At 32.1% G+C, this 17,463-nt stretch overlaps 2 protein-coding genes across 3 annotated transcripts; both read left to right on the top strand.

Moving 5' to 3' along the window:
- Positions 1-858: 858 nt before the first annotated feature.
- On the top strand, positions 859-10,187 carry LOC133187839 (uncharacterized). Of its 2 annotated transcripts, XM_061323235.1 has the most exons (8): positions 859-926; positions 1,152-1,217; positions 2,104-2,253; positions 3,563-3,637; positions 5,155-5,263; positions 9,295-9,434; positions 9,753-9,827; positions 9,980-10,064. In XM_061323235.1, the coding sequence occupies exons 1-8, from the start codon at positions 920-922 to the stop codon at positions 10,024-10,026; spliced, it is 669 nt and encodes a 222-aa protein (XP_061179219.1). In that variant the 5' UTR covers positions 859-919; the 3' UTR covers positions 10,027-10,064. The 2 variants fall into 2 exon arrangements, with proteins under 2 accessions (XP_061179219.1, XP_061179221.1); XM_061323237.1 differs by lacking the exon at positions 9,753-9,827 and having other exon boundaries at positions 9,295-9,430; positions 9,980-10,187.
- Positions 10,188-12,586: 2,399 nt separating this feature from the next.
- LOC133187838 (uncharacterized) lies at positions 12,587-14,790 on the top strand. The gene is made up of 4 exons (XM_061323234.1): positions 12,587-12,717; positions 13,099-13,204; positions 13,628-13,781; positions 14,169-14,790. Exons 1-4 carry the CDS (start codon positions 12,666-12,668, stop codon positions 14,340-14,342), a joined length of 486 nt encoding a protein of 161 aa, XP_061179218.1. The 5' UTR covers positions 12,587-12,665; the 3' UTR covers positions 14,343-14,790.
- Positions 14,791-17,463: the final 2,673 nt, after the last annotated feature.

Below are 17,463 nucleotides of genomic sequence, written 5' to 3'. Positions count from 1 at the left end.
AAACATAATAAATATTAGTAACTTCAGAGAGTCTTATCGTGCCTTTGTGCATCAAAGTCAAAAATTTTGTTTCCAAAATAAAGAATAAAAAATTATAGAAAGAGTTTTTCTTAACTCCATATGCATCCTAAGATTATCCATTTTCAAATTTGTTCAAGTTTTGTCTTGGAGTCAATGTTGGACAAAGAATTTTTTTATTAATTTACCTCGGAATATTGTCAAAATACTTTGATTTGCAAACTTGATATCAGGCACCGTTGTACATGTTATGTAGAACAAAATTGCTCGGGACAAAAGTTTGCATAGAAGAAACGATACAGGGTTCCTATTTGATGGTTTACTAAATATTATGTAACATCTATTTAAAATACTTATTTTCATCATTGTTTGCTGTATTTTGAATGTGATAAGATGATCATCAGATAAAGATATTATATCATTTTGTATTAAAACACCCTACATTTTGTGCCGCCCAGATTAAACATGTTATTGAGACATGTCTTTGTTTTTGAAGTGGAAACGGAAAGGGGAAGTAAAAATTGGAAAATACTAACAATCGTATACAGTATGACAAAAATTTTATTCATCACACTCTTAAAATTGTAAGTATTCATAAATCACTTTCGGAATTTTGCTCCTACAACACTACAGCTTTTGTACCATTTTTTTAAAACAAAAATGCTTAAACTTGTGTGTTATTGTTGAATATATATATATATATATATATATATATATATATATATATATATATATATATATATATATATATATATATATATATATATATATATATATATATATATATATATATATATATATATATGAATTTAAGACTTTCATGCTCTTATTTTATTGCTGTGGACAGAAAATGTATGTTTGTTGTTATATGCCCTGCAAGCCATAAATATTTGCTGAGAAGATGGAACGTAAGTAAAGTTAACTTTATTCTATACACAAACTGGTTTTTCCTTAGACAAAAATGCACAGTAGACATAATAGTATATGTTGTTCTTGTTAAGTGTTATATTTCTGAAATGTCAACATCAACAACTCAAAAGCATTTACGATCTTTATAAGTAGTAGATTGTTAACAAAGATTGCAATATTTTTTGAAAAACTGGGTTAATTTATCTTTCAATTTTTCTTTTAAGAAACTTCGTGTCAGAAAAACTTGGAGACGTGCGCATATTGGAAAGCGACACTTCCTTTTTGTGAATGTAAGATTCTTCTTCGGAATAATGTGCCACGTTTAACTTCTCCCATCAGAAAAAACTCTGCAATAAAACAAAGAATGAAAAAAAAAATCTAGTGGGAATAGATAAATTCCAACAAAAAAATTTCGAATTAAAAATATGCATAGTACAAATGCATTTTTTTGCAAATTAGATATTCCAAAAGACGAAGACCTTGGAAATATTTTCAAGCAAATATTTTATTTTGGAATGAATAGTTTTAATACTTACTATTACTATATATATTTGATTTTTATTTTCATTTTCGTATCGTGGAAAAATTATCAAGGATATAGAAAAAAAATCAGTTAAACTTTTTCTTGATTGCACACCATTTAAATTTCTACCCTCCATATATCTCCCAAAGAATAAAATCATTAAATAAATCTCCGTTTGCTTCAGTTCAACTTGAAAGGTCTATGCTAAGTTGTATCATTTTGAAAATCTCTTAACTCAAAAATGAAATTGAATGACATTTCTTTGTTAATGCTTTAATTTGTGGCATAATTATTTAAGACTTTTCCATCTCAAAACTTTCTCGTTGATATTTCTGCACTATGGCATATTCCTTAAAATGTGGTCGAAAACCAGGAAAAATATTACGGCTAAACAGATTGGTAAACAAATGCAATGGAAATAACTCTTTAAAACTCAACTTGCAGAGGTTTTAAAAGGGAAGTGAAAAGTTGCAGTTGGAAAATAGTAGGAATATGTAAACTGTGTTTTTACAATAAGCAGTTGTAGTGGAATTATGCTTTGCTGCCCCTGCTACTAACAACAAAACCAAAAATGTTAATACATAAGAATTATTGTCTATTAAAGTTGCTACATGTATCCCACTTTCTATTTATTATATTTAGTCATGTTTCAGTCGGTTCAATCTATAAGCCAGGTTACAACGGAGGAGAAAAAATTGTCTATACATTTCCTACGAAGAAAATACCATCGGTACCACTATCAAGAGACCGGAATGCAAATATAACAACAACAACAACAACAACAACAAATAGTTTCAAAACAGGTTTTAACTTTTTGTATGAATAAGGTTAAATTTTTTGACAACTCTTTACACGTAATCTTTCCAATTTGGCATTTCTTTCTATATTTATAATTCCTACACTCATTATCAGAGCAAAATGATACCCCAGTACTTAATAGATTAATTATAAAGGGAAAAAACATTTACCTTGACATCTATTGGATGCTAGTTTTTTTTGTATATTATATATTTATGTGAGTTATATTATGTAATTTGCTTTAAAGTGACAGTACGGCGCATCTCATCTAAAAACTGACTTGATAAAAATTTTCCGGCAAGATTTTGAATTTTTTTACTACTTATAAATGTATAAACTTTCAGAAAATTACAACTTTTACAATTAAATAATTTGGATTATTTCATTAAAATTAATAGTTATTTATGGGACGTAAATATATACATCGCAACGTGTTCGGGGTTCCACATTCCATGCCATGCACGCATGCGTAGTTTTCATAAACAAAACAGCATGGTTAGAGAGGAAATCCCGGTAGGCCTGCTACATTGACAAAGTCGACCAAAGATAAAAAGAAACTGAAAATAGAACTTAAAAAAGCAACTTTCCTGACTAAAATTTAGTTTGGGGATTAATATAATCGCTGAATAAGGAAGAAACGGGAACTCGGCGACACTCACGCAGGGCTCTCGAAGGTTCTATTCGACAGGTTTGTTGATACTTGTTATCATTTATCATTTTTCCGTTGCTTTCAAAGAAAAAAATTAGTGTAAACTCAACATAAAAATACACCTTTGACTTATAAACATTGTTGCCATTTGAAATGCTAATTTTTTTTTAACTGTGCAGAAAAATATTTTGTTTGACGTTTGCCGCGATAACGTATGATTAGTTGGTTTTTCCTTTCTCGGACCCCAATACACAAAACGTCAACATTTGTACTTTTAGTTCTGTTAAATTCGCCTGAATGCAGACTAAAATCTTTACGATTATTATTTTAGTTATTTTATCATAAAGTTATGATAATTTGTATTTGAAAATTGCTTTCACCTAATATTCATTATAATTGTAAACTCTACAGTGTAGGCACGTGCCGTTTTAGAATTCACGTGGTACAAATAAACAGATCTAGGATTGCTCCAGTTCGTACGGCCCTTGATTTTCCGGCAGATTCTAATTACGTTAATTTTGTTTGAGTAGAGAATATTTCTGTTTCTCAAACTGCTTACATCAACTTTATACCTTATTTATTAATGACATATTTGGTAAATTTGAATGAAAAAGCACACATTTTGCAGCCGTACTGTCGCTTTAAGTACATAATTTGTTTTCTAGGCAAAGTTACAAGAGATCAGAGTATTTTGCCTACTGAATATCCAGCTCCATCCAGGAGAAGGACATCAAGTCCAGGTAATTAGTGAGACCTCTTCAAGGACATCTCTTGTGTAAATGTTATTGTATCTTTAAAAAAAAATATTCCAGCAAACAATACGCATTATGCGTGTTGCCTTTTATCTCTAATATTTTTTTTCATTATTAATGTCTGTTTAGATTACAATAATACGCTAATGAAAAGCTGAGAACTTAGTAAATAAGGTAAAATATTTGTATATCAATACAAAACGGACCAATAATCCACAACAGTAGTCTAAACGATGTTAATTTGTGACTTTTAGCAAAACGTTCATGGAGCGTAAACACAGTCACTCTGACGTCTGCTCCAATCACAGAGAGTTTTACAGAAGGAGAAATGAACAAAGATACATATAGCTCCACAGGTGAACGAAAAATTTACCCCCTATAAATATCAATGATTTCTTTATTAAACATTACATTAAATGGAAGATAGAATTATATTTTATCACTTGCAGTTATTCTCTTTAGAATACCTCTTATGTACATTGTAAATATATTTATATTCCACATTTATTTTGCTAATAACTATATTATATATATTATTTATTATATGATATATCAATAATACACAAAATTATGTTTAATTATTTTATTAAGTGTGTGGAAAGTAAGGGCATTCAAAGCATCATAACGGGCGGGTGGGCCGAGGTGGGGTTAAATAGATTAAAGTATAAAAGTATTTTATTTTGACGTCACAAACGTTTAATGTCGTGCAAGTGCAACGTCATAATGGCATAAGTGTAAAATCAAAATTCACGCTCACTTTGAACAGAAGCTCTTGCAATGGCTCCTCCATTAATTGTAACTTACCCGAAGTATAATACAGGGATTTTGAAATAAATCACATTAGTACGGTAGTCAAGTCAAGGAGTTAAAAATATTAATATAAACATTGACTCATTATTTTGAAAGATGTAGACTCATAGCTGTAACGGTGTGTGCAAACAAATTTTCATGACGCGCTAACGCGCGTTACTCAATTTGTTTGCACACGCTGTTTCAGTTTTGAGACTACATCTTGATAATGATTCAATGCTTAAAAGTTGAATCTGAGTAGTCAAGAAACATTTGTCAAAAAACATGACTATCCTCTGAATGATGAAACCACGGCCCTCAGCATGATAGAACTTGAAACAGTCAGTTTTGCTCGACAGCGATTATATTAAAATATCTTTTAAAAAGCTTGATGCGCAGATTTTATGCACTCACGTTCACTGTTATTTGTATCTGTATAAAACACTCGGCATATATTAAAAAAACATCCATGTAGTAGAGGGTCACATTGAAAATTCCACCAATCGAAAACCATTGCCAGTCTCAGCTGCCCCACAGTTGTTAATGGTTTTTTTTTGGGGGGGGGGGGTGAAAATGTTCGTTATTGCCCTTAACTATATATTGTACATTGAATATTTTTATAATGTTTTGTGTTTCTTTCCATGCAATACTAGCATCGGTATATAAAAGTGATATATTTTGAGTACATAAAGTAATGACCATTTTTTAATTTGCAGTCGATGTTGTTTCCGTATCACTTGGTGTTGGGCTATTTAGCTTTGCGTTAGGAATGATAATTGTACTTTTAATGTTTAGAGGCAATAAAGCAAGAAAAGAGGCTTCAAGGTAAGGTTGAATGTCTAACAATTTATTACAAACAAATTACAATATTATTTTTTTTATTAGTGCTTTAAACAGTTACTTACTTGGAGATCTTAAAAAGAAAGTTGGAACTCAAATGGGTACTTTTTGCGCTCTAATATGAGAGGACCAATTTTTGTATTCATATTAAGCAAAAATTACTCAAAATTTTTTCATGAAAAGAAGAAATCTATTGCTTTTGTCTTTAATTTGACATTCAATTAAATCGACAACGTTTTAAGAATTTACAATATTCATCACCATTCCTACATTGATTCGATATATTCACTCGAACTAGAAATAAAAGACACCACAGCGTTTGACATATCTGTTTTACATTTGGATATTTTGCTAAGTCATAAATGGTAAACTAACAACAAACTTAATGATTAACGTGATGACTTCAACTTCTCTATTGTCAACTTCCCTTATTTATCTATCAATATATCATTATAATCTTATTTCTCCATGTTGATTCGATAAGCAAGAGCATGTTCTACGTACAAACAATTTTTAAAAGGGGCAAAAGATATTGACACATAATTTGATGATACAAGGATTTCAGCAGTCCCGTTTAACGTCAACGTTTAGCAAATTTTATGGTCGATAAAGTGACCCTGGTAGAAAATACAATCTAGCGTTAAATCGATTGCTAACTTGCGTTTTTCATGAAAAAGCTGAGGATTAAGAACTGTGATCGATTTAAAATATCTATAAACAATACAAATATGCGAAAAGGGCATAAAACACGAACCTCTGAAAATTCCAGAGAAGACATCAGGTGCCTGGGAGGAGTAAGAATCCCCTGTAAGAATACCCGCCGTGAGCCCTATGATCGAGTAGACGGAACATTTCGTAATAAAATTCAATATAAAAACAAAGGCCTAACAATTGGTATGAAATACAGCTCAAATACGACCCAATGATAGGTTATATTTGCCAACGAGGTCATCATAACAACCGTAGAATTTACGATATGCTGACTCTGAACAGCTTGTTGAAATCCCTGTAACATAAACTTATCTGTCATTAGTCTGTCTCGGTTTAAAATTGGTCGTACTTGGAGCTTAATTTTGAGCATCGAATAATTTGGGAGATGTACACACCATTTTCAAGTGATAGCGGTATATTACTACATAAATAAGGAAAGTTGACGACGGAAAAGCTGAAATCATCTCGTTTGTCATACAATTTTGTTTTTAGTTGGTCCTTATTTTTAGTTAGTGAAACATCCAAATATGAAACAAATGTGACAAACACTGTGGTATCTTTTAAGTTCAGTGGGATATATCGAGTTGACTGAATGAATGGAAGTAAGTAATGTTTACTGATAATACGTCATCGATATATATATATATATATATATATATATATATATATATATATATATATATATATATATATATATATATATATATATATATATATATATATATACATATATATATCCAAAATTGAAATAAAGTCTCAGTAATCGGATTACAATATTAAACAAATATAAAAAGAAAACACAAGAATCCTCCGTAAAGCTTTAGCGCTAGCGCTTTCATTAAAAATCTTCAGAAGCTTTACATTACAAAAATGTATACAACTGTAACATAGTAACAATGATTAAGACGTTAAACTAAGCGGAACGTTTTATGTCTATATTGCGACGTCATAGATAAAATACTGCAATGATGATGAAAAAGTTCGGGAAAATCATAGGTAGTTTATAAGAGACTATTAAGTTTTGGCTTTAGAATACAAATAAAATGTTTTTCTTTTTCCCGTCTCTGGATATCACTGGCATATCTGAGTTTATAAAAAGGGAAAATGTTAAATCGTTTTTTTCCACAAGTTTCCAGGTGTGCACTTAACTGGATTTGTCTATATTCAGGTGTACTGATGTGTTGCTTATGTACACGAACACGGGCACAGAGACTGTTGCCAGTTTCACCAATATAATATTCTTTGCATCCAGGACATGTGATGGCGTATATGACATCTTTCGTATCACATGACATGTTGGCATTAACTTTAAATTCACGCCCGTTAAAATTATAACTCGTCCCTTCTGTAATGTAGTCACATGTGCCGCATCGAGGATCCGTACACTTTGACACTGTATAATTATGGTCAGCGAATTGGGAGGAACAAAGTATTCTCTTAAGGTTTTTGGGCTGACGTTTTCTGCTGATAAAACGACAGTTTTTGTATGTAGTTTCCGTTTGTTCATCCTCTCTAAGTAAGCTATTTAATTCATAAACAATTGAATTGATGTTTTTGTTTCTCGGATTGTACATGTGAACAAAGGGTATTGTTTCTCCGTCCTTCGCACGTCGTGTGTTTGAAAGTAATTGTGTTCTATCACACTCCTTGGCTTTCATAATACTGTTATCTACCAGTTGCTCTGGGTACTTTTGGCTCAATAAATACAATTTTAATTCCTCCAAACGGATATCCCTCGTATTAATATTGCTCACAATGGTACAGATCCTTCTTGCGAGATTATATGGTATGGCCGTTTTAGTATGGTGGGGATGGTACGATCCGAAATGCAGATATTGGTGTGTATCTGTCGGCTTATAGTATATATCCGTATTTAAGCTGGTATTATCTTTTGATATAAGAACATCGAGAAATGGCATTTGCGCATCATCTGTTTCCATTTATACTGTATATTATTTGCAAATTCTATTCCCCACAACGAACATAATTGTTCATGTAACTTATGTTCTAAATAACCTAAGGTTAATGTTGCATAGGTAGGTGCGACTTTCGTCTCCATTGCAGTTCCCTTAGTTTGAAGGTAATGATGGTCAGAAAAAGCAAATGAATTGTTTTCTAGAACTAATTTAAGTGCTTCTAAAATAAAATTCTGTTGGAATCTGTCATTTAGTACATCGGGATAATTTTCCATCCAAAACTTTACAGCTTTCAATCCTATTTCTGTAGGAATATTAGTATATAAACTTACGACATCAAAAGTGACAAGTTTTGTGTTACAGGTGATCTGAGTAGGTAAATGATTTATGAAATCCAGATCGTCTCTTACAAAGCTGGGTACTTTTTGACAATATGGTTTTAAAAGTATATCCAATAAGTGACTCAGTCTTTGTGTTGATGAGTTTGGTCCTCCTACAATGGGTCTGAAGCATAAATCACCTTGATCAAGACACGTAATACATACACTATTTTGATTTGCTATGGCGTCCTTCATAATTTTAGACTTGTGAACTGCAACTGCAAATAATATACAGTCTAAATGGGAAAGATTTTTAGACGACTGTTTTATCTTATGGGATGATGTTGTCGACAAATTATCGGAGTTTTACGATCTACTAAACCAAATGAACTCGGATTTCAAATTCACGATGGAAACAGATGATGCGCAAATGCCATTTCTCGATGTTCTTATATCAAAAGATAATACCAGCTTAAATACGGATATATACTATAAGCCGACAGATACACACCAATATCTGCATTTCAGTTCGTGCCATCCCCACCATACTAAAACGGCCATACCATATAATCTCGCAAGAAGGATCTGTACCATTGTGAGCAATATTAATACGAGGGATATCCGTTTGGAGGAATTAAAATTGTATTTATTAAGCCAAAAATACCCAGAGCAACTGGTAGATAACAGTATTATGAAAGCCAAGGAGTGTGATAGAACACAATTACTTTCAAACACACGACGTGCGAAGGACGGAGAAACAATACCCTTTGTTCACACGTACAATCCGAGAAAAAGATTAAAAGATCAGTTTGAGGTTCAAAACATTTAGCTTACATGTATTTCAGATCAAGTAACACTATTTTATCAGTCATCTATGTTTGAATATCATATGGTGGTGCAGATAAACGCATTTTTGTATAATTCAATTTATTGAATAAACATGAAAACTTTTTTAAAGCCAAAATATCTCTTATTCATTATCAGTATCAAACACCATAAAATAATTTTTCAACTTCTTTTGCCCTTACTATGACTGGCTAAGATAAATACTGCCAATCCAATTTAACAGAAAAAGGCGAGATCAAATACAGAGTGTGTTCCTAATTGGCAATGGCACACCGCATAGCTGTTGCGAAGATGAAAATGATGAACACACAGATGTTGATAGATACCACGAAATCCGATCAATTGAATCAAATGTTCAAGTAGGTATTTTTTAAACTGATTATGAATTTCATATATCTATATCAATTTTTTTTTAAAAAATTTAGTTAGTTTCATGCTCTAACTACTAACAATTTCTAGATCGAGGCACGCTATTGGCAAACAAATTAATGAAATAAGAACAACAGTTTCGATAAAAGTCAATATTTAGCAAATTTTATGGGCGATACAGTGGTTTTGTCAGCAAATACACTCTATCATAAAGTTGAATGTTGACTGACATTTTTCATATAAATTGTTAGGCCATTATTTTTTCACTGAATTTTCTACGGATTTTTCCGTTTGTCCGATCATGACAAGGAGCACACGGCGGGTGCGACCGGTCGACAGGGGATGCTTACTCCTCCATGGACTTGATCCCCCTGTTATGTTTTAGAGGTCTGTGTTTGTTCTGCTCTAATTTTATACTCTTTCAATGGACTTTTAAGCTTGATAACAGTTCGTATTTCATTCATTATTACCTGATCTTAATGTCAAAATGTGGTTTACCTCAAGTAAATGTAAGATCAAATTATTTTATATAAATGTAGATACATGTAACCATGTCGCACAGAACCCAGGAAGAGGACTCAGATGATATGGATTCCTGCACCACGAAGTCCAGAAACCTCGAAAGTCCGACGATTTGTTCAAAGAACCATCATCAAGAACTTTGAAATTGTGAAATTTTTAATGACCCAACGGACTATAACGATGGAAATACGATATGCATTGAATGAATTAAAAATATACACTGAACTGATTGTGTTTTTACTTTGAAAAGCAAGTAAGTAGCGGAAAAAAGAAATTGCAATCTCTTTTATTGTTTAAAAACAACATGGTAAAAAAATAATTTCAGGATTATTTTGTTCCGCTTGATATTATTTTCCAAGTCAATGCGTTGAGAAGAATAAGAAAATATACATATTCTTTATAAACAATAATATACATTATCACCTCATATATCAAAATTCAAACTAGATTGCACCAATGAAGTAGAGTGTTCCAAGGAACACATTTGTCGTCTGCTTTATTGCATCATTAAAGATGTAAATAAATCTAAGGGTGTCAACCATTTATTTGCTACTAGTATCATATATCTCATGCATTTGCCTGCATTAAAAAAAGTTAATAGAATGGCAATTATAATATAAGACGTGACCAAACTATGAAATGCAAAATATTTAATCCATACCTCTTACAATTCTCAAGATATAGGGTGTGACAGGCGAACCGACATACGGACAGACAGACGCTGGGTAAAGTGGTCCCTAGGTGTTGCTCTGTTCTTGACGCAGCACAAAATGCTTGTTTCAAACTTTCACCTTTTAAGATTCCTCGGTTCAACTCGTGTATTGACGCAGTAGCGATTTATCTGGAGGAAATTACAATTGGCGGTCAAAATGTATAATCTGTTGCTCGCATTCGTTTAAGGTGATACAATTATTAAGCGTACATTCAGAATCGATGTGGAGGTCATACTCGGATGATCTTTTTAAATATGAATTACTATTTTCGTATGTTTGACAACTCCAGTTGACAGCATCATGCGAAATTAACACAATAAATTTCGGACTTTGAAACATCATATTATACTGGATTATATATATATATATATATATATATATATATATATATATATATATATATATTGCTTTTTTTTCTTAAATTAGATTGAAGCGCTTCATTGTAAACTTACCATCATACAGACTTTGTAGATTGATTTTAATAAAGGTGGATCTCAAAGTTACGAATTGAAGAGAGAGTTTGTAATTTTTTCTAAGGTTTCTTACTTTTGGTATATTTTCAATTTAAAATATTACCCCTGTTACGGGAAAATATATGGTTGCCTGTTCCACACACTAGATTGATTGATTGATTGATTGCCTATTGTTTAACGTCCCGTTCGAGAATTTTTCACTCATATAGAGACGTCACCGTGTGCCGGTGAAGTTCTTCAAATTTAGACCTATACTCGGCACTCAGGACCATTGAGCAGTGAGGGTTATTTATCGTGCCAACGCCTACCGTGATAGGTGACCTCGGTTTTTAAGGTCTCATTCGAAAGACCCGTGACTTTCACTTCTAGTGCCGGCCTTGGCGAAGGAACAGTCACTACCTATGATTACGTCTTACGTTTGACTCGGCGCGGCGAACGATAATCGAACCCGGGTCCTCCGATCACGAAGATACCACTAGGCTCTACCACTAGGCTACCGTGACCGTTTCCATTCCATGAAAATGCAAGAAAATCCTTCTAACACATTTTGGATGAATAATTTTCGATTTTCTGTTTGTAATTCTGTTCTTGCTGTAAAAAATCTAATAAAAACGTAATCGTGTATGCGGCGTTCGGCCATTGAGAGCGTGGTAGGGCACAGTGTTCGTTAAAAGAGGCTGCTTAGAAAATAATTATAACTTACTCTGGTTAAAAATTACTAGAATTAGACTAACTAATACAAAAATGTCTTTCGGGAATGAACCCGGCAAGTAAAAGACATCTCATGGTTATTGCAAGATTTTACCGTCAAGTAGTGTCTGAAAGAAATCTGGCGGGCCGGATGCGGATGTCAAAGCACTGGGTGACGTTAGTCAAATCGTTTTATATCATATCAGAAACAGGACCACCAACGATATTGTAAGCTCACTGAGCAACATCGGTAGCCACTGAATTGATATCAATGTAAAAAAAGAAACGCAATCAGCTCATTGGAATCAATTTGCAGACAAGAAGCCCATTTGAAGAAAGTGGGCTATACTACATAGCAACGAATAAAATGAAGTATTATAAAATTTCCTATATACTTTCAAGGACCATTTCATCATTTGTAAGGAGTTATAAATGTAAATATGTTTCTGTTCTATGCAGTTTGTTTAATAATGCTATGATTTCATTATATATATAAACAAGCACATTAAATATTTAATGAAAACCAGTACTTAGTATTTCCGTAAATATATGTTTAGAATAAAGATTGAGGAAGAAACTAAAATCAATTTATTGTAGGAAGTGAAATTCAAACTAAAATATCTGTGTATCAAATTTACTTGTTTCGTGTATTGCGTTAACAAATAGATGTGAATTGAGTGAAGTCTTCATAAATCTGGTAAGAACGTATAAAAAAGAAGTCGATATGATTTTTTCATTAATCAGTCTCGAAATATTTTGTTTATAATATTTTTATTTTTAAACGAAGGTGCTTTTTATGTGATAGCCATGTATCTTCTGTTCGATGAATGAAAATGGATAACAATACACAGGCATGGATTCAAGAGCATATTTGTCATGGTATCTAATTAAATATATAAAATTTATGGAATTCTTTGATGACAATGACCTAAATTTTAACCTGGATAATTGATAAAAGGGTGAAGTATAATAGATGTTAAAATAATGAAATAAAGCCATTTAAAGAATACATTGCAAAACTGAAAATTATATGCAATTAATCCATATCAATTTAGCAATCCAGGATCATTTTGAGTCAACATTTTTTTTTCTACAAACCAAGACTTGTATAGAGGTTCTGAGATAAATACAGAATAAATATTGTATTTTTATATGTTGCCCTTGGCTATGAACTTTATCAATCAGACTTGTTACATAATGATGTACTTTTAGAAATACGTCATAACTCAGGTGGATTCTAATAAAACTTTTCTTTAACAGATCATACCTTCTGGTTAGTTCTCACCGGATCTGGAGGTTGTGGTATGCTTATTGGAATGCTCATCATTGGTGCTGTATGCTTCAGATACCACAAGGGGGCACAAAAGTAAGACACGCTGTGAAAGCTATTTTTATGTACATGTATATACCTTTCACCTTTCACTTTTAAGTTGTATTTGATTCTAATTTTCAAACCTGAGTTAAAGTAAACCACGACAAACTTATTTCATCCTCACACGGTGGATGTGACCGGTCGACAGGAGATGCTCACTCCTCCATGGAACCTGATCCCACCTCTGACGTTTTAGAGTTCTGTGTTTGCTCTGCTCCTGATTTGCATTGTTTGAATGGACTTATGAGCTTGAATACTGTTCGTTATCTTTATATTGCATTCAATGGTGTTTTTTTTAAAGAATAGATGTTATTATGAACAGGATATCACCCCTCTGTCTGAGCACTATGTAGATTTCTAACATTTTCTGGTATTTCTAGTCCAATCATTTTCTAAAAATAATATTTTTATTGTTAGGAATTCCACAGAAAACAACTCAGGATCATTTAAAGGAACATACTATTTTGATGAAGGCCAGGAATTGTCCAGAAAACCTACAGAATTTAATGCAACGTCTAATTTTTATATACATGACGTCACAGATACATCTTCCAGTTCACACTTGTACGAGGTATAACAAACTATCGTGCTACGTAATAATATGAAAAATTAAATCTGATGCATATATATATATGTGTGTGTGTGTGTGTGTGTGTGTGTGTGTGTGTGTGTTTATTCGAGTTTTAGATATGTTTTGATACAGATTTACATTCAGCCTTTTAGCAAAAATCACCGATAAATGAATGAATTTCATGGTCACAATTGTTTCAGTAATCGAATATCTTCATTAAGACATTCCAAAACACAATATAACTTCCTGACAATTTTCTCTAACAAATAAACGCTTTATGTTATGAATACAATGATTTATATATAAGAATTAGAATTTGACATTCATGTCTAAAACATTTGTCTTTTAAAACACAACAAACAGGTTTTTTTTAAATTGCGTTTTTAGAATCAAAGACATGGAAAGGTAGTGGAATCAAAATCAGAGGAGTCTGACGATGATCAGGTAGATGACTACATCAAGATGACTCAACCAAAAAAGAGTGTTCGTAGAACAAACTCAAAACAATCTAATGTTCAACACAAAGCCGGTGATACTGCCATGTATGTAGCAATGCAGTAAAACTATAGCTCATTGCAGCAAATGTATAGAGTGACTTGAGCTTAAATGTAATGTATCATTGAACAATTTATACTCACTCTCATATCAGCTCTTTTTATCTGTGGATTATTTATTTCCGATATATTTTTTTGTGATTATCACTAGACTCGACCATATAAAACACCTTTAAAATGCATTCTTTGCTTTGACTATATTTAATGACGTGAATTAAAGGTTCATTATACTTTTCAATGATATTAGTGTACTAACAGCCACTCGAGGATAACATTGGGACATAATAGAATATTTTATTTAGATGTAGTTGAGAAATTGATTTATTTTTGTTTATCATATAACCAAACTGATTGAAATACATTGTATATTGATTGTTAATACGTTGGAAGTAAATGACATGAAATATACCAGTTTGAATGACGTGCCATGTTGAAAAATAAAAAATTGAATGAAATATTATTTAAGCATCATTAAACCTTAGACATTAGTTTCAACACAAGTTCTACTTATGTTCCTTGTATTTTCATTTTATGAATGCCTGAGTGTATGTAAATGTTATTGAGTATTAATAGAAACAATAATAAAACTAATCATTCTTCCTCTATGATTGCAACAACAGGAAGAACTAAAGCAGGAAATGTTTCAATTCTCGTCGTTGGATTCTCTGCCGTGTGCCTTGTGTTGTAATTTTTCGATTGTTTCTCCAGACCCCTTTCCCAAATTGAACTAAATTGCCACAAAGCATATCCCTAACAAAAAAATACTATAGTAAACTATAGTTAACTATTGTTTACTGTATTATACTATAATTAACTATAGTATCAAAGTAAAAACTTTGGAACTTTGTGTACAACACCCCCAGCCCCCACCCACCCCACCTTCACCCTCTAAAACAAAACAGCAAAATAGACAAAAAATATTATTAAAATACTTAAATAAGTTAATAAACTATTGTGAAAACTTCGAAACTTTGATATAGTATAGTGAAAACTTTGATGAACTATAAAAAAAACTTTGAAACTTAGATTTACTATTTTGAAAACTTTGGAACTTCAATTTATTATAGTGAAAACTTTGAAACTTTGATTTACTAAAGTAAAAATTTTGATACTTTGATTTACTATACTAAAAACTTTGAAACTTTGATTAACTATAGTAAAAACTTTGGAACTTTGATTAACTTTAGTAAAAACTTTAAAACTTCGATTTACTTTAGTAAGAACTTTGAAACTTTGATTTAGAATTTATAGTAAAACTTTGATTGATTTAAAGCAAAATACTTGCTCCATCAGTCGCCCGCGTGGCGCAATGGTTAGAGTGTCTGCTCTAGAGTCGCGAAGTAAGGAGCCGATCCTTATGTCGCGGGTTCGAATCCACTGCGGAACGTGGAGACCGGTCCTTCGGATGAGACTGTATAAACTGAGGTCCCGTGTCGCAGTAGGTGTTGGCATGAAAAAGATACCTAATTGTTCAATGGCCCTGAGTGCCGAGTAAAGGTATAAATTTGCAGCCCTCCACTGGCAAGTGGTGGCGTCTCCATCTGAGAGAAAAATTCTCGAGAGTGACGTTAAACAATATACAAACGAAACCTTGCTCCATCAACTTCATTAAACATGTATTTATTTAATTTATAAATGTAAATATTGCTTTTGAATGAACTAATTTGTAAATCTAAATGTCATGTACAACACCCCCAGCCCTCACCCAACCCCACCTCCACCCTCTAAAACAAGAAGGCAAAATAGACAAAAATTATCAAAATACTTAAATTAGTTGATAAACTATTGTTAAAACTTTGAAACTTTGATATAGTATAGTGAAAACATTGAAACTTTGATGAAATATAGTAAAAACTTTTAAACTTTGGTTTACTGTAGTGAAAACTTTGGAATTTTGATTCTCTATAGTACATATGTAAAAACTTTGAAACTTTGATTTACTATAGTAAAAACTTTGAAACTTTGATTTACTTTAATGAAAACTTTGGAACCCTGATTTACTATAGTGAAAACTGGAACTTTGATTTACTAAAGTGAAAACTTGTTGAACTTTGATTTACTATAGTAGTGAAAACTTTGGAACTTTGATTAACTATAGTTACATGTAACTATAGTTAACTGTAGTATTTTTTCTTAGGGATCATTGGGTAAGGGGGAATCGGCGTTTGTTCAAATAAAAGCCAAGCTTTTAAAATGAGAGGTTTCAAGAATTCACTAAAATTGTTAGCATCTTTTTAAAAATCTTCTTATGAAAACTGGATCAGAAAACGTGAAACTTATGTCAAAGCATCGATATATAATGTAGATCCAATTTTCTTCAAATCATGCCCCCACCCAAAGGGTCAAAAATAGAGAACGCATTTTTAAATAGAAATATATCAATCAATGTTTTACATAGGAAAATTTAGAGAAAAATGTTTTTAAATCTTCTCAACAACAGCAGGGGTATAATTATGGATGCAAACATCCTCAGGTATTGCAGATTCATGTTATAGTCGTGGCCCCGGGTTCTAGGATGGAGCTACAATCCAACAACAAATTCTAACATATGAGTATATACCACAAATCGATGAAAAACTTCTCAAGAACAGCAGAGCCATGATTAGTGATGTTAATATGCTAAAAATTCTCAGGAAATCATGGCCTCTGGATATAAGATGAAGCCAAAATGAGGGAATCAAAGATTTACAAGGAAATATAAGGGAACAGGGTATTTAGCATTTTTTCAAGTACAGCAGGGAATTCATCAGTGATATTAATATGCAAGCATTCTCAGCCAGTGTATAATCAAATTTCTTTTTGTTTCGAATCATGAACTCCCGGGGAAGGGTGGAACCATAAGGTATGGAATTCTTATCTGAGAAAACATAAAAATAAAAACTTTGAAAAATCGTTCAGCAGGGCGACGATGTGTATTATTTATATCGATATTAATATATATTCTTGAATAATACCAATTAAATTTTATTTAAGTAATAGCCCTTTCGGGTAGGATGGAACCCCAATGGTGATTCTTATTTTCTTATGGGAATATATATGCACATAAAGAAAAAGATCCCTAAAATCTTCTCAAGAACAGCAGACTCATGATTTGTCATGTATTTACATGTATTACTTGTACCTCGTAC

Source organism: Saccostrea echinata, unplaced genomic scaffold, assembly GCF_033153115.1.
Source record: "Saccostrea echinata isolate AGI-Se365-2 ecotype Australia unplaced genomic scaffold, CSIRO_AGI_Sech_v1 ptg000015l, whole genome shotgun sequence".
In the NCBI taxonomy this organism is placed as follows: Eukaryota; Metazoa; Mollusca; class Bivalvia; order Ostreida; family Ostreidae; genus Saccostrea; species Saccostrea echinata.
Note: the sequence above shows the minus strand (reverse complement) of the source record. Positions and strands in the feature narration are given on the sequence as shown.

Bases quoted from the DNA above. Each gene is read 5' to 3' on its own strand.
- LOC133187839 (XM_061323237.1), top strand. The intron at 1,218-2,103 runs GTAAGATTCTTC...GTCATGTTTCAG, and splicing joins GACACTTCCTTTTTGTGAAT to TCGGTTCAATCTATAAGCCA. The intron at 2,254-3,562 runs GTTTTAACTTTT...TTTGTTTTCTAG, and splicing joins AACAAATAGTTTCAAAACAG to GCAAAGTTACAAGAGATCAG.
- LOC133187838 (XM_061323234.1), top strand. From the start codon at position 12,666: ATGAAAATGGATAACAATACACAGGCATGGATTCAAGAGCATATTTGT. The intron at 12,718-13,098 runs GTATCTAATTAA...TTTCTTTAACAG, and splicing joins TCAAGAGCATATTTGTCATG to ATCATACCTTCTGGTTAGTT. The intron at 13,205-13,627 runs GTAAGACACGCT...TTTTATTGTTAG, and splicing joins TACCACAAGGGGGCACAAAA to GAATTCCACAGAAAACAACT.